The 17,978-nt window shown below is 42.7% G+C and overlaps 1 protein-coding gene across 1 annotated transcript in view; it reads left to right on the forward strand.

The window, feature by feature from the left end:
• Positions 1-17,581, forward strand: part of XRCC2 (X-ray repair cross complementing 2) — a 36,684-nt gene extending 19,103 nt beyond the window's left edge. The window contains exons 2-3 of the mRNA XM_009002786.5: positions 3,430-3,511; positions 16,192-17,581. Coding sequence (XP_009001034.2) covers positions 3,430-3,511; positions 16,192-16,913 — 804 coding nt within the window. The 3' untranslated portion in view covers positions 16,914-17,581. The remainder of the gene's footprint in view (positions 1-3,429; positions 3,512-16,191) is intronic.
• Positions 17,582-17,978: the final 397 nt, after the last annotated feature.

Below are 17,978 nucleotides of genomic sequence, written 5' to 3' on the forward strand. Positions count from 1 at the left end.
GCAGGGTTGGGAGACAGGCAGCACTGGTGTAAGTCCCAGAATCAGGGACTCCAGTATCTGAGGGCAAGAGAAGATGGGTGTCCCAGCTCAAGAAAAGAAGGACTGGAGGATGCCCATCCACATTGGTGAGGATGGATCCTCCTGATTCAGTCGACTGATTGAAATGCTCATGTTCTCCAGAACCCCCCTCATGAGACACCCAAAAATAATGCCTTACCAGCTGTTTGGGCATCTCTTAACCTAATCTGGTTGACGTATACAATTAACCATCACAGTCACCTTCAGATTTGATAAGTCCCTGAAGGACTCAGAACTCAATGAAAGCTGTTGTGTTCATAGTTAGGGTTTACAACAGCAAAAGGATAGAGATTAAAATCAGCCGAGGGAAGAAACACAAGAGGACAAAGTCCAGGAAGTTCCAAGCACAGAGCTTCCAGCTGTCCTCTCCTAGTGGAGTCATCAACAGTGCTAAATTCTCCCAGCAACAATGTGTGACAATAGAATATTGCCAAGCAGGGAATCTCAACTAGGCTCTGGTGTCCAAAGGTTTTATTGGGGCTCTGCCATGCGGACATAGTCAGCTGCCTGCATAGCTGACCTTAGCTTTCAGCACCTCCAGGTTGGCCTGACACTGCATGACCCAAAGCCCCCACCATAAATCACATTCTTATCTGGTGTGGCTCAAGGTTCCCATGTAAACAGACACTTTCTTTTGCGGGGGCGAGTGGGGAGTGGAACGACAGGGTCTTGCTCTGTTGCCTAGGCTGGAGTGCAGTGCCACAGTCTTGGCTCACTGCAGTTCTTCTCTATTGGCCTTCTGAATAGCTGGGACTACAGGCGTATGCCACCATACCCAGCCAATTTTTGTATTTTTTGTAGAGATGGGGTTTCACCATGTTTTCCAGGCTGGTCTTAAACTCCTGGGTTCAACCAGTCCTCCCACCTTGGCCTCCCAAAGTGTTAGGATTACAGGTGTGAGCTACCGTGCCCTGCCCAAAGACACTTTATCAGTCAAGACATTCCAAGGGTTTAGAATTACCTCTCAGGAGCCAAGGACAAAAGCTAGACCTCCCTTCGGGCAAGGTTAGATTATTCACTAACCAGTATGTTTCTCCTGTCATCACAGAATATCTTTAAAGTGTACTTAAGGGTCATGATTTAATAAAACCAGTCTTTTTTTTTTTTTAACCTCATCAAAGACATTCTTACGTAAAGCTGGGTTTTGTTTGTTCTGCCTGAGTGCAGGTAGCGCTTGGCGAGTGTGTGGTGAGGCGATGTGTGCCAATACATTTCCACGCCACTGCCTTCGTTACGCTAGCTTGTCAGCAGGTTACCTACTGTTGCTTTCATGACCTCAGTGTCACACTAGTCAAAAAGACAAATAACATCTTAATTTTTACTTCATGTTTATGAGAATAGTTTCGGCCATGGGTATGCCCTCAAACCTCTGCTCTAACTAAGCACCCTGTATCTTTACCTTGCTTTATGACAGTCTCATCTAGAGGACCTGGACTGCACATGTTTTGAGGGTAGGCTTCATCTTCATCTTTGTAGTCCCCATTTTACCTGGCACAGTGCTTCATATGCAACAGAAATTCAACGAACACCTGTTAAATTAATGTATATAACTTTTTCATCACTTCAGGAAGTCTTTCTGCAATGTGATTTGGCTTAAAAAAAAACGCAAATAAAAGGTGACTTTTTCTTCTCATTTGTGATAGCTTTTTTTCCTTTTGTCATATAGAAGGGTTGTCAGGTCTGCTGATTCCCAACAATCTTGAGAATCAGTTTTGATTACGTCTCCCTTGTGACAGTGGAATCCTTCACCGAGGTTGCTCCTGTGATCTTAATGACTTCTGTCATGGTGCAGATACTCCTCCTCCAGGCTAGGGTGACAGACTCCAGCCCTCTCTCCACATATGGTTTTACTCTCCTCACATCTGTCCCCTAGTAACCACCAAGATGATCTCTTTGAAATGCAGATGGGCTGGGCCCAGTGGCTCACACCTATAATCCCACCACTTTGGGAGGCTGAAGTGGGGGGCGTCATTTGGGGTCAGGAGTTCAAAACCAGCCTGGTGAAACCCCGTCTCCACCAAAAATACAGAAATTAGCTGGGTGTGGTGGTGGCTGCCTGTAATTCCAGGTACTCAGGAGGCTGAGGTAGAATCACTTGAGCTTAGGCAGAGGTTACAGTGAGCAGAGATCGTGCCACTGCACTCCAGCCTGGGCAACAGAGCAAGACTCCATCTCCAAAAAAAAAGCAGATAATATGCCAGGTACTCTTCACATATTTAATCCTCATCAACCTTATGAGGGAGGTACTGTTTGTTATCCTCACTTTACAGATGAGAAGCCTAAGGCCCTCAGTGATCTAGCAGGTCTGGCTCTGGAGTCCCAAATGTCTGCTCTTAACAATGCTAAATGCTTCTCACTGGTTAGTGTCACACCTGTTGCTATTGTCTACAGCCAAAGATAAGCTCCCAAACATGACATCTGAGCCCTTCTATGCTCTGACCTGTGCAGTCTTTCAGGGCTTCACTGTGTCCTGCTGTTTGGTGCTGCTATGAGCTCTAGGGGTAAATCTGCTCCTAGTGTCCCTGCACAGTGCTGTTTATAGCCTCTGCCCTGTGGCTACTCCTGTTCCTGCTGGTAGGTCTGCTAGGCCTGCCTGTTCCCCATCCACTGGCAGAGTCTTAGGGGGAGAGAGCTCAGGTGGTGGCTCCTCAAGGAAGTTTTCCTCCACCTTTCTCCTTTGTCCCCTTCTGCAATGAAATAAAGAGCTCCTAATGAATGGGGCAGATAAATGAAGGCAGATAACTGTATAACAGCTGTGGTAACAATTATAGTACAAAAGTTAAGGAAGGTAAACATTTTGCCCTAGTAGTTTGTCCTGTATCCTAAACTAGACTATCCATTCCTTTAAGGGAACAGACCCACTTTATACTGTCAGTATCTGGTAGATAAGCAAAAAGTGAAATATCTCATAAATAAGTAAACACAAGATTTCTCCTAAACTATATTTCCTATTTCTTCCAAATCCACAAAATTATTTAAAAAAATTTTTTTTTAGACAGGGTCTCACTCTGTCACCCAGGCTGCAACCTCTGCCTCTTGGCCTCAGGTGATCTTCCCACCTCAGCCTCCCAAGTAGCTGGGATTACAGTGTGTGCCACCATGCCCGGCTAATTTTTGTATTTTTCGTAGAGTCAGGGATTTTGCCATGTCGCCCAGGCTGGTCTCAAACTCCTGGACTCAAGGGATCTGCCCACCTTGGCCTCCCAAAGTGCAGGGATTACAGGTGTAAACCACAGCACCAGGTCTAAAGTTATGAAATCTTACAGACTTTCAGAAAATGGTATTAATACTGATGTTTGGGATTTTATATTTTTAAATAATGAGTTTTCCTTCTCTCTTTTCTTTTGTAAGCTCCTTGCCCGACTTGAAGGTAGAAGTTCTTTGAAAGAAATAGAACCAAGTCTGTTTGCTGATGAAGATTCTCCTGTGCATGGTAAAACTACAACCTCAAATACAAATACAGTGTCGTAAACAAAGCTTTAGAAAAGGATTTCTTCCACATAAGCTCACATGTATACACACACTCCTCGTAAGAAGTTACAGAGGTTAAACTACAGTGGAAAAATGAGAGGTTGGGACAGAAGGCTCTTCAGCTTTCCTCATCAGTGTCAGACAGGATGAAGTTTGCTCATCTGCAGTCAGTCTTCAGAATATGCCTTGACCTCTGTCTTACCCAACACTCAATACTTACACAAGTCCTGCTATTATAGTTTGTTTTGAAGTTCTTTTTTAGAAGTTGGCAGAGTTGTAGGAAAGTCCTTAGGTATCTACTTGTTCTCTTAGTATTTCTACAACAGGGAAAACTTACAGAGGGCATGTGCTTAGGTTGATTTTTTTGTTTCTTTTAATGTATTGGCTTCACAGAGATAAAATTCGCCCACTTAAGTGTGCAGTTAAGTGATTTTTAATATATTACATAGTTTTGCAACCGTTACCACAACTGCCTGCAGAACTTTGTATCTCCCCGTAAAGAAGTTCATTTCTAGTCACTGTCATCTTCCATGTTCCCCAGCCCTAGGCAACTACTAACCTACTTTCTAACTAGATTTGCCTTTCCTGGACATTTCATATCGTTGGAATCATGTAATACGTGGTCTTCTGTGACTGGCCTCTTTGAATAATCTTCACTGAAGTGTATAATTCCGTTTTCATCGCATCATAGCATATATCAGTTCATTTTCTTATTGTTAAATATTGCATTGCGTGGGTGTACGTGTTACTTACCCATTTGTTAGCTGAGGACATTGGGTCGTTATTTGTATCAGTTCATTTTCTTATTGTTAAATATTGCATTGCGTGGGTGTACGTGTTACTTACCCATTTGTTAGCTGAGGACGTTGGGTTGTTATTTGTTGGCAGCATCAGTAATGCTGCTTTGGTTATCTGTGTACGTATTTTTCTGTGGTTAGATGTTTTCAGTTCTGATGGGTAATACCTAGGATAGGCATTGCTAGGTTGTATGGCAGTTCTACAGCTAACCTTTTCAGAAACTGCCAGACCATTTTCTGGCCGGGCGTGGTGGCTCACACCTGTAATCCTGGCACTTTGGGAGGCCGAGGCGGGCGGACCGTGATGTCAGGGGTTCAAAGCCAGCCTGGCCAATATGGTGTTACCCCGTCTCTACCAAAAATACAAAAAAAAAAAAAAAAAATTAGTCACGTGTGGTGTCCCATGCCTGTAGTCCCAACTACTCAGGAGCCTGAGGCATGAGAATCACTTGAACCCGGGAGGCGGAGGTTGCAGTGAGCTGAGATTATGCAACTGCACTCTGGCCAGGGCTACAGAGCAAAACTCCATCTCAAAAAGAGAGAGAGAGAGAGAGAGAAACTACCAGACTGTTTTCCAAAGTAGCTTCACATTTTACCTGCCACCAGCAATGCAATGATGGTTCCAATTCCCATTCTAGGAATAATTGTTATTGTCTGTCTTTGTGATAATAGCCATCCTAGTTAGTATGAAGTATTATCTCTTTGTGGTTTTGATTTATGTTTTCCTCACAGCCAATGATGTTGAGTATCTTTGCAAAGGCTTATTGGCAAATTGTATGTCTTTGGGGAAACATCAGATTCTTTGCTCATTTAAAAAATCAGGTTTTTATCCTTTTATTATTGAGTTGTAAGAGTCCTTTGCATAATCCAGATGTAAGTCCCTTATCAAATAAGTTATTTTGCAAACATTGCCATCCATTCTTTAGGTTGTTTTTTCATTGTCTTGATGGTATCCATCGAAAGTATGCAGGGTATTAATTTTGGTGAAATCCAGTTTACCTATTTTTTTCTTTGTGGCTCATGCTTTACAAGCCATTGCCTATTCCAGGTCAAGATTTAGCTTTTTGTTGTTGTTACTGGTTTCTGTTTTCAGTATTTTCTGATTGGATAACATGCTTCTGTGATTTCAGTCTTTTAAAATTTGTTGAGACTTGTTTTATGGCCTAACATACGGTTTATTCTAGAGGATGTTCCATGTGTGTTTGAGAAGATCATGTATGCTCCATTGGTTGGGTCCAGTGTTCTACCGATGCCTGTTAGTTCAAGTTGGCTTTTGGTATTATTCAAGTCCTTGATGATCTTTTGTGTAGTTCTAGCCATTTGAAAGTAAGGTTCTTGAAGTTTCCAACTGTTAATTAGCTGGGGTGGTGGTACACACCTGTAATCCCAGCTACTTGAGAGGCTGAGGCAGGAGAATTTCTTGAACCCTGGAGGCAGAGGTTGCAGTTTGCAGTGAGCCAACTCCATCTCAAAAATAAACAAAAATTTTAAAATGAAGTTTCCAACTATTATTGTTGAATTGTCTGTTTCTCTCCTGAGTTTTATCTTGTTTTTGCTTTTGTATTTTGGGGTTTCGTGTATTGTTGAGTACATAGAACTTTTTATTTTGTCTTATTGCTGGTTGGCCCATTTATAAAATGTTCTTTGTCACCTCACATCCATTAGCAAGGCTGCTATCAATAAAAAGGAAGTAGCAAATGTTAGCAGGAATGTGGAGAAATTGTAACTCTTTTGCACTGTTGGTAAGATTGTAAAATGGTGTGACCATTATGGAAAACAGTATGGAGGTTACTCAAACAATTAAAAATAGAACCACCATATGATCCCATAATCTCACTTCTGGGTATACATCCAAAAGAATTGAAAGCAGGATCTTGGAGAGATACTTGCACACTCTTGTTTATTGCAGCATTATTCACAATAGCTAAGAGGTAAAACCAACCTAAGTGTCCATCCATGTCCTTATAACAGAATCCCTCGGGGAAAAACATCCATCAGTGGTTGAGTGGTCGATGTATACAAAATGTGATAAATACATGCAATGTATTATTCAGCCTTACAAAGGAACGACATTCTGTCATGTGCTACAACATGGATGAACCTTGAGGACACTGTGCTAAGTGAAATAGGCCAGAAGCAAAAAGACAAACTGCTTGATTCCACTTATATGCAGTTTCTAAGGTAATTAAATTCATAGAAAAAAAAGTAAAATGGTAGTTACCAGGAGCTGAGGAGGTGGGAAAGGGAGTCACTGTTTAATGGGTATAAAACGTGAGTTATGCAAGATGGAAAAGTTGCGGAGTTCTGCTTCACAGCAGTGTGAATGTACTTCACACTACTGAGCTGTACACTTAAAAATGGTTAAAGTAGGCACCAGGCCCTGTGGCTTATGCCTGGAATCCCAGCACTTTGGGAGGCCAAGGTGGGCAGATCACCCTGAGGTCTGGAGTTTGAGACCAGCCTGGCCAACATGGTGAAACCCCATCTCTACTAAAAACACAAAAATTAGCCAAGCATGGCGGGATGTGCCTATAATCCCAGGTACTAAGGAGGCTGAGGCAGAAGAATTGCTTGAACCTGGGAGGTGGAGGTTGCAGTGAGCTGAGATTGTGCCACTGCACTCCAGCCTGGGCAACAGAGCAAGACTCAGTCCCAAAAAAAAAAAAAAAGGTTAAAATAGCAAGTTTTATGTTGTGTGTTTTTACCACTCACGCAAAGTCCTTTGTCTCTAATAACATGTTTGTCTTAAACATCTATTTTGTCTGATACTAGTGTAGCCAATTCAGGTCTCTTTTGATTACTGTTTGTATTGTGTTTATCTTTTTTTATCTTTTTACTTTCAACCAATTTGTGACTTGTAAAGTGTGTTGTTCATTATAAACAGCCTATAGTTCAATTCTGGTTTTTGTATTCCATTCTGCCAGTTTTACCTTTTGGACTATTTAGTCCATTTATAGTTAGTGTAATTACTGATAAGAGTTTATGACTGCCAGGCATGGTGGCTCACGCCTGTAATCCCAGCACTTTGGGAGGCTGAGGAGGGTGGATCACCTGAGGTCAGGAGTTTGCCTGACCAACATGGTGAAACCCTAAAAATGGAAAAATTAGCTGTGTGTGGTGGCTCTACTAAAAATGGAAAAATTAGCTGTGTGTGGTGGCACATACCTGTAATTCCAGCTACTTGGGACGTTGAGACAGGATAATCACTTGAATCTGGGAGGCCCTTGCAGTGAGCCGAAATCACACCACTTCACTCCAGCCTGGGTAACAGCAGGACTCCATCTCAAAAAGAAAAAAACAACAATGAAAAACAAGAAGAGTTTATGACTGTCATTTTGATGTCTCTTTAATATACATCTTAGGTCTTTTTGTTTCTCTTTTTCCTTTGCTGTTTTCTTTTGTGTTAGATTGTTATTTTCTGCTGTACCATTTTAATTCCCTTGTCATTATTTTCATTATATTTTTCTGAATTATTTTTCTAGTGATTGCCCTGGGATTACAACTAACATCTTAATTTCTAATGATCTAGTTTGGATTAATACAAACTTAATTTCCTTACTTTGTCAAAGGCTTTGTTACTTTATAGCTATTCCCTGCATCTTTATACATTGTATGCTCATCAACACATTCAATATTGTTACTGAATTAAAGTAATTAAAATGATCACTTAAGAATACTTTCTGGCCAGGCACAGTGGCTCACACCTGTAATCCCTGCACTTTGAAAGGTTGAGGCATGTGGATCACCTGAGGTCAGGAGTTCAAGACCAGCCTGGCCAACATGGTGAAACCTCATCTCTACAAAAATTAGCCTGGCACGATGGTGGGTGGGTGCCTGTAATCCCAGCTACTCAGGAGGCTGAGACAGGAGAATTGCTTGAACCCTGGAGACAGAGGTTGCAGTGAGCCAAGATTGTACCATCCATTGCACTCCAGCCTGGGCAATACAGCAAGAATCAGTCTCCAAAAAGAAAAAAAAAAATCTTCCTTCAGTTACAAATACAAAAACATGTTTATACTGTCTTTTATATTTACCTAGATAAGTTACATTGACCTGTGCTCTTTATTTTCTCATTTGGACTTCAGGTACTGTCTAGTGTCCTTTCATTCAGCCCAAAGGACTCCTTTTAGTATTTCTTGTATGGCAGATTTGCTAACCAAAATTCTCTATAACAAAACGCAAATTTTGATAAAATATATTAGACAAAAAGTGGAATGATCTTTGTATTCTCTCTATAGGGAAGGATAATATTAAGGTGAGCCTTATGAAACTGATATTAATATGTTAAAATGGGTTTGTGGAACAACTTCTAGATTAGAATATTATAGAAACACTGAAAAACACCATCATGTTTAGTCACTAACAAAAAAGTACTGAAAACTACTGAAGATCTTATAGCTGTGAAACTGGTTAGATGACTACTCTATTGGAACAATAGCAGATAGAAGACTGGGATTATAAAGATTATTTATCAACAGTGGAAGATGTTACAGAAAAGCTTAAGTTGGCATAGTAAGAGATTTAGGGGTTATAGAGTCTCAATGCCGTTGTAAGCGTTTTTTTTTTTTTTTTTTTTTTGAGAGAGAGAGTCTTGCTCTGCCTTATCTCTATTTTTACTGGAGATGGGATTTCACCTTGTTTGCCAGGGTGGTCTGGAATACCTGAACCGACCTCAGGTGATCCGCCTCCCAAAATGCTGGGATTATAGGTGTGAGCCACTGCACCCATCCAAACTTTTTTTTTTTTTAATTTAATTTAATTTAATTTTACTTTAAATTCCTGGATACATGTACAGAACGTGCAGGTTTGTTACATACATCAACGTGTGATGTGATAGTTTGCTGTACCTCTCATCCCATCACCTAGGTTACTTGTTCTAGCTATTTGTCCTGATGCTCTTGCTCTCCTCATGCCTTCTACAGGCCCTGGTGTGTGTTGTTCCCCTCCCTGTGTTGATGTGTTCCCATCCAAATCTTTCTTTTATTTTTGTTTTGTTTTTTTTTTTTTTGAGACAGAGTCTCACTCTGTCACCCAGGCTGGAGTGCAGTGGCTCGATCTTGGCTCACTGCAACCTCCGCCTCCCAAGTACCTGGAATTACAGGCACATGCCACCATGCCCAGCTAATTTTTTGTATTTCTAATAGAGACAGAGTTACAACATGTTCGCCAGGCTGGTCTTGAACTCCTGACCTCAAGTGATCCACCTGCCTCAGCCTCCCAAAGTGTTGGGATTTTTTTTTCAGGTGTGAGCCACTGCGCCCAGTGCTAAACTTCTTTTTGAGATAGGGTCTCACTCTTGTCTCCCAGGTTGGAGTGCAGTGGTGCATTGATGGCTCACTGCAGCCTCGAGCTCCCCAGGCTCAGGTGATCCTCCCTGAGGATCCTCCACCACGTCCAACTAATTTTTGTATGTTTTGTACAGATGGAGTTTTGCCATGTTGCCCAGGCTGGTCTTGAACCCCTGGGCTCAAGCAATCTGCCCATCTCTGTCTCCTAAAGTGCTGGAATTATAGGCATGAGCCACCCCCACCAACCTGTAAACATTTTTAATGCTTTTTTGAATAGGAGTTATTCAGTACCATGTACCAATTCATTACTTCTTTTGTTTTATTTTTTTTTAAAGACGGGGTTTCACCCTGTTGGTCAGTCTGGACTTGAACTCCTGACCTCAGGTGATCCGCCCACCTTGGCCTCCAAAGTGCTTGGACTGCAGGCATGAGCCACCATGCCCGGCCCAATTCATTACTGCTTTACTTCTGTAATGATTACAATCAGCAAATTCAACATATTTGTTATATAGTTGGTAGGTTGGTACCAAGATGATAGATTTTTTGGCTTTTCCTTATTTTGAAGGATCGTTAGATTCATAATTCTTTCTGACAATCTGTTACCCAAGCTCCTTACAGCATTCTGTTTGTAAGAGTAACTGTCAAGGCCAAATCATCCAGATTTTCTGATTGAGTTTAATATCAAGTGCCAAACCTAGGGGATTTTTTTACTGCAAGTTGTCACGTTCCATACTTTGGCTGGACAAGGATGCTGTAGCAGCCACCAAAACATACGAGATGGTGACTTCAGGTACGTTGGAAACTTGTATGATGTCCCCTCTGTAGGACATAATATTTGATTACAAGTTTTGATCTTGACGAGCAAACAGTAAATGTTTATAAAATCAGTAAAACTGATTTCAATTCATCATTAAACATATCTGTGGGGAATAGTTCAGGGACCTTAATGATAATAATTCATTTGTATCTTGGAAGTTTGCAGTATCTTCCCCGGTTTTTACAAATGCCTTTTTTAAATACCTGCTTTGCTATTAATGTGTAAAAGGAAAAGAATGTTGTTATCTATCTATTAATCTCTTAGCCAGGGATTTTACCTTGAACTTCTTTGCCTCAGTTTCATTGAGTCGTAGGGAATCCTTGCTGTCACTCTAGAAGCAGTGAATGCCTCATCTAGTGCCATTTCCTTCTGTCTTCTGAGTATCTCAGTTTTAAAAGTTTGGTTCACAGAGTAAGATGTTAAATGTAATTTTGCTTACTACACATGCTTACTATTTTGGACAAACTCAGTGATCTTTTCCTGCCATTTTTCCTTGTCCCGACTTTTCTGCTGCGTCTATTTAGTACTGTTTCGTTTTCTTGAAACATTCTCTTTTGCCCTCTAATGTTTGTCTTCCTGGTACCCCCATTTCTGTTTTGGCTGTCTTCTAACGCCTCTTATAACTGTGGCTATGTCTAAAAAATTTAGTTTTGGCCTTAATTTAAGGTTTATACCCACCCTTCAAAGAGATTTTTCTGTTTTTTCTTCTCTATTATTTCTGTGTAGACTACTCCCAGACTACTATATCCAGCCCCTTATTACCATCTTGAATCTTTTTTTTTTTTTTTGAGATGGAGTTTTACTCTTGTTGCCCAGGCTGGAGTGCAATGGCGCAGTCTCAGCTCACTGTAGCCTCCACCTCCCAGGTTCAAGCAGTTCTTCTGCCTCAGCCTCCCAAGTAGCTGGATTACAGGCATGTGCCACTGTGCCTGGATAATTTTGGTATTTTTAGTAGAGACAGTTTTGTCATGTTGGCCAGGCTGGTCTCGAACTCCTGACCTCAGGTGTTCCACCTACCTCAGCTTCCCAAAGTGTTGGGATTACAGGCGTGAGCCGTTGCTCCCAGTTTACCATCTTGAATCTTAAATCTTGGCTATAGGACATTTTCATTTTGTGATATCTAGAGATATGTTTAAAAAACCATACCATTTTGTTTTTGGTGTTTTTTTTTTTTTTTTTTGAGATGGAGTTTTGCTCTTGTTACCCAGGCTGGAGTGCAATAGCGTGATCTCGGCTCACCGCAACCTCCGCCTCCTGGGTTCAGGCAATTCTCCTGCCTCAGCCTCCTGAGTAGCTGGGATTACAGGCACATGCCACCGTGCCTAGCTAATTTTTTGTATTTTTAATAGAGATGGGGTTTCACCATGTTGACCAGAATGGTCTCGATCTCTTGACCTCGTGATCCACCCACCTCGGCCTCCCAAAGTGCTGGGATTACAGTCTTGAGCCACTGCGCCCGGCCCTAAAAAACCATACCATTTTGAAAGCTAAACTTTTGCTGGAATACTCAATGTGAATTATGTGAATTAAAATTTTCTACTTTGGGCTGGCTGTGGTGGTACATACCCGTAATTCTAGCACTTTGGGAGGCTGAGGTGGGTGGATCACTTGAGCCCAGGAGTTTGAGACCAGCCTGGGCAACTCAGCAAGACCCCATCTCTTAAAAAAAAATGCAAAGTTAGCCAGGCATAGTGGCACACACTTGTGGTCCCAGCTACTCAGGAGGCTGAGGTGGGAGATTGGCTTGAGACTGGGTGGCAGAAGTTGTAGTGAGCTGAGGTCATGCCACTGTACTCTTGCCTGGATGACAGAGTGAGACCCTGTCTCAAAGAAAAAAGAAAGGTCTACTTTGTGTCTATATTTGATTTGTGCAGATGCTTTCAAACCCATCTTTGAGAAGAACTTTTAAATCACCACGTTAGGTTTACGTACTGTATTAGTCCATTTTCATGCTGCTGATAAAGACGTCCCCAAGACTGGGCAATTTGCAAAAGAAAGAGGTTTAATTAGACTTACAGTTCCACATGGCTGGGGAGGCCTTGCCATCATGGCAGAGGCAAGTCACATCTTACCTGGATGGCAGCAAGCAAAGAGAGCTTGTGTAGATAAACTCTCCCTTAATAATAACCATCAGATCTTGTGAGACTTCTATCACAAGAACAGCACAGGAAAGACCTGCCCCCATGATTTGATTACCCCCCTCTTTGGTCCCTCCCACAGTATGTGGGAATTCAAATGAGATTTGGGTGGGTACACAGCCAAACCATATCACCTGCAGGACTGAGGCCCCACACCAGGCAGTTTGCTCCTCTTGCTTCGCCTCCTGTGTTGGTCACTTTGTCAAGCCTGGTCTCGGACTTTCCTACCTCATGAACTCTGCCACCAAAGCCACACACCCCACCTGTCGCTCCCTACCAGACCTGCTTCCTTTCCAAATGTCAATTCCACAGTTGACTTATAGGCCCTTAACCCTCACAAACCAAGACTTACATTTTTATTCTTTAGCTGTCTTTCAAGAGGCGCTCAAGAAGACAGTAACTGATGAAGCACACTCAGAAGTTCCTGGGTTTTGTGCTGGGGACAGAATACTCAAGTCCCAGCCTTAGAGAAGCTAACAGGAAATGTAATCAAGTAAATGGGCAGTGATTATGTAGTGTGATCCATGTGATGATGGGAGGTGATAGAGTTCGCTTTTCTTTCCTCAGTGTTGTTACGACCAAATAAGACATGGATGAGGCAGCCTCTTTGAGGCATGCGGTACTCTAGCAAGCTTGGTTGCTGAGGGCCAGCCTGCCTGGCTGCTTCTCGGCAAGCAGGAGAGGGAGGATTCTCTGCCAGCAGGAGAGGGAGGATTTGCTGTGGCCTGCTTATTGGTTTTCCCATCTGCGCTTCGGCACGGTCCATAGTTCTCTACCACATATGGCAGTAAAAGACGCTTGGTAGGAATGGGGGGTTCAGCTTAGCTCCCCAGTAGCATAGCAGGAAAGGGCACACTGAACATCTGGGTGGAATACAGGTTTAGTTGCTGTGTTAACTTTGAATTATATGGACAGTTGTTAATAGCAAAACAGCTCTACTCCTTGAGGCTGGAATCTTTTTTTTTTTTTCTTTTTAGAGATGAAGTCTCAGCCGGGCGCGGTGGCTCACGCCTGTAATCCTAGCATTTTGGGAGGCTGAGGTGGGTGGATCACCTGAGGTCAGGAGTTCAAGACCAGCCTGGCCATCATGGTGAAACTCCATCTTAAAAAAAAAAAAAAAAAAGAGATGAAGTCTCCCTCTCTTGCAGGGGCTAGAGTGCAGTGGCAGATCACGGCTGACTGTAGCCTCAACCTCACGGGCTCCCATTTCAGCCTCATCAGTAGCTGAGACTGGTACTATAGGCACATGCCACCACACCCAGCTATTTCTTTTTTCAAATTTTTTGTAGAGGCAGGGTCTCCCTATGTTGCCCAGGTTCATCATGAACTCCTGGGTCCAAGTGATCCTTCTACTTCACCCTCCCAAAGTGCTGGATTACAGATGTGAGCCGCTGTGCCCACGTCTGTGTAGAATTCTTAAATGCAAAAAAGAAGTCTATGAAAACTGATAACATACTGTGCTATAAGAAAGCCTAAGCCAGGCATGGTGGCTCATGCCTGTAATCCCAGCACTTTGGAATGCTGAGGCAGGCAGATCACCTGAGCCCAGGAGTTCAATGCCAGACTTTGCAACATGGTGGAACCCAGTCTCTACAAGAAATACAAAAATTTGCTGAACACGATGACACTTCCCTGTGGTCTCAACTACTTCAGAGGCTGAGATGGAATTATTTTTTAAAGTTCTTCTTAAGGTAAATTTAGAATTCCAAGTTGTATGTAAGATTGTGGTGGAAATTTGGTGCAGTCTTGGCTCACTGTAGCCTCTGCCTCCTGGGCTCAACTGATTCTCCAACCTCAGCCTCCCAATTAGCTGGGACTACTGATGCAGATCACCATGGCTGGCTTTTTTTTTTTTTTAATTGTAGAGTCAGGGTCTCACTATATTGACCAGGCTGATATCAAACTCTTGGGTTCAAGTGATCTTCCTGCCTTGGCCTTCCTAAGTGCTGGGAATTAAAGGTGTGAGCTACTGTACCCAGCCTAGATTTTTTACATATCCTTTATGAATATTCCAATATACAATGGTTTGTTCATAATTATAAGAAAGGCTGGGTGCAGTGGCTCACATCTGTGATCGCAGCCCTTTGGGAGGCCAAGGCAGGTAAATCACCTGAGGTCAGGAGTTCAAGACTAGCCTGGCCAACATGGTGAAACCCCATCTGTACCAAAAATACAAAAACTAGCTGGGTGTGATAGCGCACACCTGTAATCCCAGCTACCCGAGAGGCTGAGGCTGGAGAATTGCTGGAACCCAGGAGGCGGAAGTTGCAGTGAGCCAAGATCATGCCACTGTACTCCAGCCTGGGCAGCAGAGCGAGACTTTATGTCAAAATAATAAGAAGAAAATAAAGTAATTTAATTCTTATATAGACCACCATTTGGTTGGGGTTAATAATCTGCATTTTAACATTGTGTTTCCAATCAGGTAGTTCAGCCATAAATTAATTACAAGCAAGAGTCGAATGCTCCTGTTGAGTGGATTTTGAAAGGCTCTAGAAGCAGGGCAACTTCCACAGTGTCATTTGATTTAACTTGTGCTGTCCTCAGTGAGTTATGTGAACCTATATAGAAGGAGGGATGGAGTCTTTAAAGTTCGGAGTAGTCGACTTTGGTATTTAATGCTAGGAAAATGATTTGGAATGCAGATGGACATAGTTTTAAGAGATAATACAAGTAGCAAAGAATAACTGAAGAGGCAGTTTGGAAACGTGTATGGGCGTTTTCAGTTGGATGAAGGATGCTGTTGGCATTTAGGGCCTGAGAGCCATGGGCTGCCTCAATAATGTGTGAAACCACAAAATCCAGAATTGTTCCCCCCATAATATCAATAACACTGAGAAGCCCCTCATTAGAGAGTGCTTTCTCCTGCATGTCAGAGAAGTCCAACTTAGTGGCTTGGCCAGGTGGAGGCTTGTTTTCCTCACATCCTGAGCAGCCCAGAGGGAGGCTGTGCTTGCCTGGTAGGGGCACCATATACCCAGAGTAGAGTCCTGGGTAGTTCTGTCTTCCGTGCCATCCTGAGGGTGGGCTTTCATCCTCACTGCTTCCAGATGGCTGCTCCACCTCCACAGGAGGGTGCGGCGGGGCAGAAGTGGCCCCTGGATAGGAAAGCAAAACTTAGAAATCATCAACAGCGAGCAGCCTGCATCTCTTTGGCAACAGCTGTGTTACCTGATAACTTTTCTTTTCAAAGGAGACTAAGAAAAATAGTTTTAAAGTGGACACATTTCCCTCCCCATCAAATTAGGGTTTTATACTTTAGGAAGAGGGGAAGAATGGATATGGTGTAATCAACTACCAGAAATGGTGTGTTCTCTAGTAATCAGATTTTGGAAAGGCCCTCCATCTGTGGAATGTCACAAGTTTAAATGGGAGTGCATGTGAACCTGGCTGGGAGCGTCCCCTAGCTCCTTCCAACCTCACCAGTGGGCTTTTGTTTCCTCAGCTACTGTATTTGCTTATATGGATCCATTTTGGCAAGTGAATTTAGATTTTCTTCCACATTCCAGTAAATGTCTTTTTAAACTTGTTTGCAGACTTTGCATTTTGTAGCCTATTCTCGAGCTGCCGCATTTTGACTGAGATTTTAAAATTGTACACAGGTGATATTCTTGAATTTCATGGCCCAGAAGGAACAGGAAAAACAGAAATGCTTTATCACTTAACAGCACGATGTATACTTCCCAAATCAGAAGGAGGCCTGGAAGTAGAAGTTGTGTTTATCGATACAGATTACCACTTTGATATGCTCCGGCTCGTGACGATCCTCGAGCACAGACTGTCCCAGAGCTCTGAGGAAGTGCTCAAGGTCTGCCTGGGGAGACTGGTGCTGCTGTACTGCAGCAGCAGCACCCACTTACTGCTCACGCTTCACTCACTGGAGAGCATGTTTTGTAGTCGCCCGTCTCTTTGCCTTTTGATTTTGGATAGCCTGTCAGCTTTTTACTGGATAGATCGCGTCAACGGAGGAGAAAGTGTTAACTTACAGGAGTCTACTCTGAAGAAATGTTCTCAGTTCTTAGAGAAACTTGTAAATGACTATCGCCTGGTTCTTTTTGCAACCACACAAACTTTAATGCAGAAAGCCTCGAACTCGGTGGAAGAACCTTCTCATGCCTCCCAACGCCTGCGTGACGTGGACATAGACTATAGACCCTATCTCTGTAAAGCATGGCAGCAAGTGGTGAAGCACAGGATATTTTTCTCCAAACAAGATGATTCGAAAAGCAGAAACCAATTTTCATTAGTTTCACGCTGTTTAAAAAGTAAGAGTGTAAAAAAACACTTTTTTATTATTGGAGAAAGTGGGGTTGAATTTTGTTGATATGTATCATAAAATAGTCTTTTGCAGGGTATTATGCAAGTCTTAAAGTTTTCTTTTTTAAGACAGGGTCTCGCTCTATCTTCCAGGCTGGAGTGCAGTGGCACAATCATGGCTCACTGCAGCCTTGAACTCCTGGCCTCAAGGGATCCTCCTATGTGTGACTCTCAGAGTACAGAAATTACAGGCATGTGCCAGTGCACCCAGCCAAAAGTTTTTTTCTTTTTGAGATGGAGTCTAACTCTGTCACCCAGGCAGGAGTGTTGTGGTGCGATCTCGGCTTACTGCAACTGTTGCCTCCTGGGTTCAGGCGATTTTCCTGCCTTAGCCTCCCAAGTAGCTGGGATTACAGGCACCTGCCACATGCCCGGCTGACTTTTGTATTTTTAATGGCGACTGCGTTTCACTATGTTGGCCAGGCTGGTCTCGAACTCCTGACCTGAAGTGATCCACATGCCTTGGCCTCCCAAAGTGCTGGGATTACAGGCGTGAGCCTCCGCGCCGGCCCTAAAGTTTTAAACTCTAGGGGAATTAACAGTGTTTCTTTACAGAATGGATTTGTTAAACCAGTACAATAAATCTAAAGACTATTCTGTTTCTAGGCTGTTGAATCAAAGTGCTATTAACAATTAAACTTTGTATTAATAAAATAAAAAAAAAAAAAGAAAAAACTTTGTATTAAGCTTGCTTTAAAAGCAAAGAAATAATGTATACATATATTACATATATCTGCCTAAATAAGCTGGACATTTATAACTTTGTGTCACATTTTTGGAATTTCATTAAGTACTTTTTTTTGTTTAAGAAACTTTACAGGCGAGGTGCGCTGGTTCACACCTGTTATCGCAGCACTTTTGGGGCTGAGGCGGGCAGATGATGCAGTCAAGAGATGGAGACCATCCTGGCCAACACAGTGAAACTCTGTCTCTACTAAAATATAAAAATTACCTGGGCATGGTGGCGTGTGTCTGTAGTCCCAGCTACTCAGGAGGCTGAGGCAGGAGAATTGCTTGATCCCAGGAGGCAGGGTTTCAGTGAGCAGAGATCGAGCCACTGCACTCCAGCCTG

The sequence above is a fragment of the Callithrix jacchus genome, chromosome 11, assembly GCF_049354715.1.
Source record: "Callithrix jacchus isolate 240 chromosome 11, calJac240_pri, whole genome shotgun sequence".
NCBI classification, from domain to species: Eukaryota; Metazoa; Chordata; class Mammalia; order Primates; family Cebidae; genus Callithrix; species Callithrix jacchus.